Source organism: Pelmatolapia mariae, linkage group LG6, assembly GCF_036321145.2.
Source record: "Pelmatolapia mariae isolate MD_Pm_ZW linkage group LG6, Pm_UMD_F_2, whole genome shotgun sequence".
Taxonomy (NCBI): domain Eukaryota; kingdom Metazoa; phylum Chordata; class Actinopteri; order Cichliformes; family Cichlidae; genus Pelmatolapia; species Pelmatolapia mariae.
This window is the reverse complement of record NC_086232.1, coordinates 34412436-34417793: the sequence shown is the minus strand read 5'-3', so window position 1 is coordinate 34417793 and position 5358 is coordinate 34412436. Positions and strand designations below refer to the sequence as shown.

General features: G+C 42.4%; 1 protein-coding gene across 1 annotated transcript; it reads right to left on the bottom strand.

The window, feature by feature from the left end:
- Nucleotides 1-479: 479 nt before the first annotated feature.
- tekt4 (tektin 4) lies at nucleotides 480-3771 on the bottom strand. The gene is made up of 7 exons (XM_063475448.2): nucleotides 3250-3771; nucleotides 2730-2800; nucleotides 2468-2611; nucleotides 2301-2387; nucleotides 2064-2199; nucleotides 1838-1992; nucleotides 480-1768 (listed from the first exon to the last, which is right to left on the bottom strand). Exons 1-7 carry the CDS (start codon nucleotides 3769-3771, stop codon nucleotides 1555-1557), a joined length of 1329 nt encoding a protein of 442 aa, XP_063331518.1. The 3' UTR covers nucleotides 480-1554.
- Nucleotides 3772-5358: the final 1587 nt, after the last annotated feature.

Here is a 5358-nt window from a genome sequence, read left to right as displayed (position 1 = left end):
ACCCCCAGGAACTTGGTGCTGCTCACCCTCTCCACCGCAGCGCCGTCGATGGTCAATGGGGGGTGACAGGTGGGGTCTCTCTGGAAGTTGACAATAACCTCCTTGGTCTTGCTAACATTTAGCAGGAGGTTGTTGTCTCTGCACCACGTGGTCAGGAGCTCAACCTCTTTCCTGTAGTGGGTCTCATCGCCCTTGGTGATGAGCCCCACCAGCGTTGTGTCGTCCGCAAACTTCACAAGGTGGTTGGAGCTGTAGGTTGGTGTGCAGTCATGTGTCAGCAGGGTGCACATGACATTTCATTCTCTTAAATATTTCTTTTCCTGCAGAGATTCACATTCTGGTTTACTTTCTGCCCGCACCTCTGGTTATAATGCTGATACCGACAGTGGCTTGGATCAAGGTTTATAAATGCACCAAAGTGAGAGGTAAAACACACATATGCACACAAACACATATATAGATTTGTCCACACACAAGCACTTTAATTTATTGTTTTCTGTGTTGCTCCAGCAGCTGACATCGGCATGGACAGAATCACGATAAACACTGAAGAAGCAGGAGAAGTAAAGCTTAAAGATCATGTGAGAGGAAAATACACGAGACAGTATCAGAAGCATTTAGAGAGTGCAATGTTTGCTGCACCATACTGGCGATTTAGCTTCGACAGCGGTCGTGCAAATGTTACGTTTATTCTCAGGCACATCTTCCCACCATGTCCTCTAACATGTGTACATTATTTCAATATTACATTTCTGTAGACTCCTATTTACTCCATTTAGGCTAAAAAATCAGAGATATAGACGCACCTGGTGCTAGTGGGCCAAAAAAATATGTTATCATCAAGAAATTGTTATGCCATGTGTCCATCTTATTGTGACCTCTGAATTTCACTGTGAGTTTCCTTCGTCATTGTAATCTTTCCTTCTATTTGTTTTTTAGACTTATGAAAACCAAGCTGTTGAGGCGTGTTTCAATTTGGATTCTTCTGAGGAGCGGAACAACTGGCACATCTATGATAATGATGATGGTGATCATGTGTATGAAGATATCCCTGAGACAGAAGATATGTGCTTTACTTATGAACGCTAAAACGACAGAACCAAAACAAACCGAACAGTATACAAAACTGTGATCAAATATGTGGTCATATTAATGCCTTCAGTACTAATTGTAAAATGTCATCTTTATATTGGTCATAACCATGTCTCAGAAGTGCATATCCACATTAAACTATGACCTAATCTTATATTTGTTGTTTAGCCTGTCTTCTCCCAGCTGTACACCTGTTATGTACATTGCCTGTAGTTATGGGTTTTCCTCTGATGTAGCAGTTTTTAACACTTGTACTTCAAAGTAGTTCTGTTCGAGCCCCATATTGTCAATCTTTTTAGAATACGTGAATGAATAAAGAATATTGTGGCTATGAAAAGGAACTGAAATGTAATTTTTTTTCAATATTAGGTTTCAGGCTCTCTTGTACACATGATTTATTTATTTGTTTATTACTAATTACAGCAACACAAAAAAGAGCCAAACAAAGACGTGTTGAACCTTTCAGTATCCTGACAGTGCTGAAGTGGTCGGGTATCGTTTACGGTGAGTCATGCACTTTTCCCTCTCGATGAACAGTGAGTGGGTTTTGCAGTTGATGTCTTTCTCCAACGCCATGCGTGACTCCTCCAGACGAGACAGGGACTCTCTGGCTTTGCTCAGCTTCTGGTGTAGAGATGCCAGAGTGGCATCAATCTGCTTCACCTCTCCTTCCAAACTACAGACAGAAGCAAAAAATCAGAGCAGTGACAAAGACAAAGCAGTTTATTGTTTTGTGCATGCATACCTGAGTTGGGGTTCATCCCTGCACAGCTCCATGTTGGGTCTGAGGGAGCGAAGGTAAAGTCTGGACTGAGCTACTCGCAGTGGAGCTTCTTTGTTGTGAATGGCCTGCTGCAGAGCCACAATGTTTTTCTCCTGGGCACCAATTTGCTCCAAGATCTACACATGAGATAATACAATCAATCATCAACTAATAACCAGTCATTTACTCTGTCTGTCAGTTTATCCACCTGTTTGAGCTGCATATTGAGCTGCGTCTTGGCCTCATTCAGCTCCACACAGCGTTCGCTGAAGGCTCGGTCAACACTGGAGCACTGGACTCTCAGATCCTCAGCTGTGTCCTGCAGCACCTGCTCTACCAGCAATCTAACACACAATGATTCCATTTGTTTAAAGCAAATAATAAACAATGAACCAGGATCAGTTTCAGATTCTGCTGCAGTATATGAACTAGTATGTGCTCTAACCTGAGACTGTTGGTAGCCTGTTCCTCCTGCACGGCCTTGAACAGGTTGTCTTGTGTAAACTTCGTCCATGATGGGTGGCTGGACACCCTGCAGCAAGTGAAAAAAGTTATCAGGACTGTTTCTCATATTGTTAGGTTTATGTAATATCTCCAGTTGCTCAAACTCACTGTTCTTGCATGGCAGCTGAGCTGGGATGGTGCTGCGTATCTGAACTCATGTTACTGTGTCTTCCGCTGTGGTCATCAAAATGGTAGGCCTGGTACTTATCAGACCAGTCCATCTCTAAAGTGTGCTTGGCTTCTCTGTTCAACCTGTTGCACAGATACACATGAAATAAAAGTTTCTGTCTATAGTTATATAAATATTTCATGTTATGAAATTCTAGGTGTTATGCAGTTTTACTCCGAGTAAACAGAGTTTCAAACTTACTTGATTTGACTGACAACCTGAGCTGTAGTTCTCTTCAGAAGAGCCTGGACGCTCCTGATCAAGTCCACTTCCTGCAAAAGACAGAGTCATCTTACTGGTTAATGTGTTACTGCCATCTGCTGGATTTCATTATTAAATGTTTTATTCTGAGAATATTACAGTAAGAGCTAAGATCAGTTCAAATATGTTTAAATATCACTGAAGACAAGAAAAAGCAGACATTCTTAGTTTGATGAGGTGAAATCTGCCACTGCAAGTTGATCAGATCAGACTAGTTCACATTTGTCATTAACTTAGGTGCGATTCTTTCCCTTTAACTTGAAAAGCATTATTCCAAACTAAAATATCAATGTGTCTAAAATATCCCATTAGCAGTAAATGGTCAAATATCAAATTAAATACATTTTTGAGAAAATGTATCCAAATACAAATTTCACTTATAGTTATAATTATACGTTCAGATTTTTGCAAGCCCACACTTAGACGATATTATTTTGGATCATGAAATATTGTCTATCACCTTGAACAACTCTTCCTCCACAGTGTCTCTGACCAGGTCAGCTCCCAGCCTTCTCGCCCTGCAGTTCAGATTGTCTGTGGCGATAGCATAGGGAATCTCGGTGGCATCCAGCGCCTTCTCCAGCCGCGTCTTCAGCGCCACCAGTGACTCCGTGTCGGCCAGCAGCTGCTCGATGTGCCGCTGCAGCTCAGACTTCCAGTAGTGGATCTCTTGTAGTCTCTCTCCCAGACGACGTGTTCCCTCGGCCTGTGTCTTAAAAGTGGATGCATCGGTGTCTTGGTACAAAGTTCTGGACTCTCGCTGGAGGCTCGTAGCTTCGTGGCAGTCGGTGCCGGCTTGCTGAAGTAAGTTTTGGTAGTTAGAGAACCATTCAGTCGGGGTGTATTTAGCCGAGCGGTACCCTGCTGTAGCTAAGCCTGAGGACGGCTGTGGGGCCGCTACAAGGTGATCTTTCTCCGGGACCCCCTGAGCTACAGCTCTGCTGTCATAGTGAGGCCGTGATACTACAACATCCGAGCACATTTTTTTTAGCAATTCAAATGGCGTACAAGAAAAAAGACTCGATTTATTTGGGCTGATTGAAGCAGATTTAGTCCCAAATAAAAAGTAGCAGCACTAACATTAACAGTCCGGACCAAGCTGTAGGTTTGTTTGTTTGGTGTTGCCTAGTTACACATGTTGGCTCAGATGACACGGCTAATCATCAAATGCTATCAGTCAAACAACAAACCTAAGTATATAATAATACGATAATTAATAATAAAGCTCAGGGACCAATTCAGCGTATAACAGAGGAGACCCATTTTAAATCTCTGTAGTATAGTATACAGAATTTATTGTTTAGTTGCTAAATAGAGTAGAGTAGAATAGAATAGAATAGAATAGCCTTTTATTGTCATTGTACATGTACAACAAAATTATGGGTGGGTGCAGGAATAAAGTGTAAATAGTAAGACAACAAGAATAAATAACAAACAGGAGAAATATATGCAATATATGCAATCAAGAGGAGTGCTTGGAAGTAGTGCAAAGGAGTTGGTCTGAGTATAGAGTCATGTCAGGTGGTCCAGTTTGGTGTCGAGGATGTCTGGGGTTATGGTGTTGAGCCTGAGCTGTGGTCCACGAAGAGCATCCTTAGCTCTTCCTGTTCTCCAGATGATGATTATTTGTGAAATTATCATGTGAAAACAGATGGTTAATTTGGAGAAATGCAAAGAAGGGATTACTTTATCTTTTATATAGTAGTACCAAATATTTTTGGAAAAAACTGTCACGGGCTGCGGTGGCAGACCGTGGAGTGGCAGTGAAAGTAGGGCCCAAACGCGAGACTCTTAGTGAAGGACAGTGGATTTATTTACAGGAGGTGAAAAACACACAACTATATACAAAAATCCAGGCACTGTGGTCCCGTGGTGATTCTCCCTGAATCCCACACAGTGCAGATGTCCGTGAAAGGTGAAAAGTTGCGACTCCAAAAAACTCCAATTCCCACACCGTGACTTTAAAGCACACTCCGCTCCAGATTCCTGGTAACACAAACAAACAGAAGGTTAGGAGGAAATCTATTAACTAGGAGGTTAAACAAAAGCCCACGGCGGTACTGACGAGTTCTGACTCAAGGATCCAGCGTCGGCCTCAGCTCAGCTGCAGTCTTAAATGCCGTTCCCTTGACGAGCGTAATCTGCTGCAGCTGGCAGAGGACGACGAGCGGCAGGTGCGGCTGTCTCTGGAGCAGAAACACTTCCGGGTTCGCAGTCTCCTCAGCGAACCCACACCTCCGGAAGCTCACGGGGAGACACATGGAGAAACGGAGAGCAAACCAAAACACCACACGGAAAACATAAACATAAACATACACTGAAAATACATGAGCCCTGGGTCCCTAGACCCAGGCCATGACAAAAACAAACAAACAAAGGGGCAAAGTAGATATTTATTTCATTTTCTTGGTAGGGAGACTTTTGGCACTTTATTTTAAAACAACAACTTGAAAGTATTATGCAGTTTTATAGCATGCAGCACATTTTAAAAACATTTTAAATCTAAATCTAAGTCTGGACACCAATGTTGCATTAAAAAAACAAAACAAAACAATCAAACAAACAAACA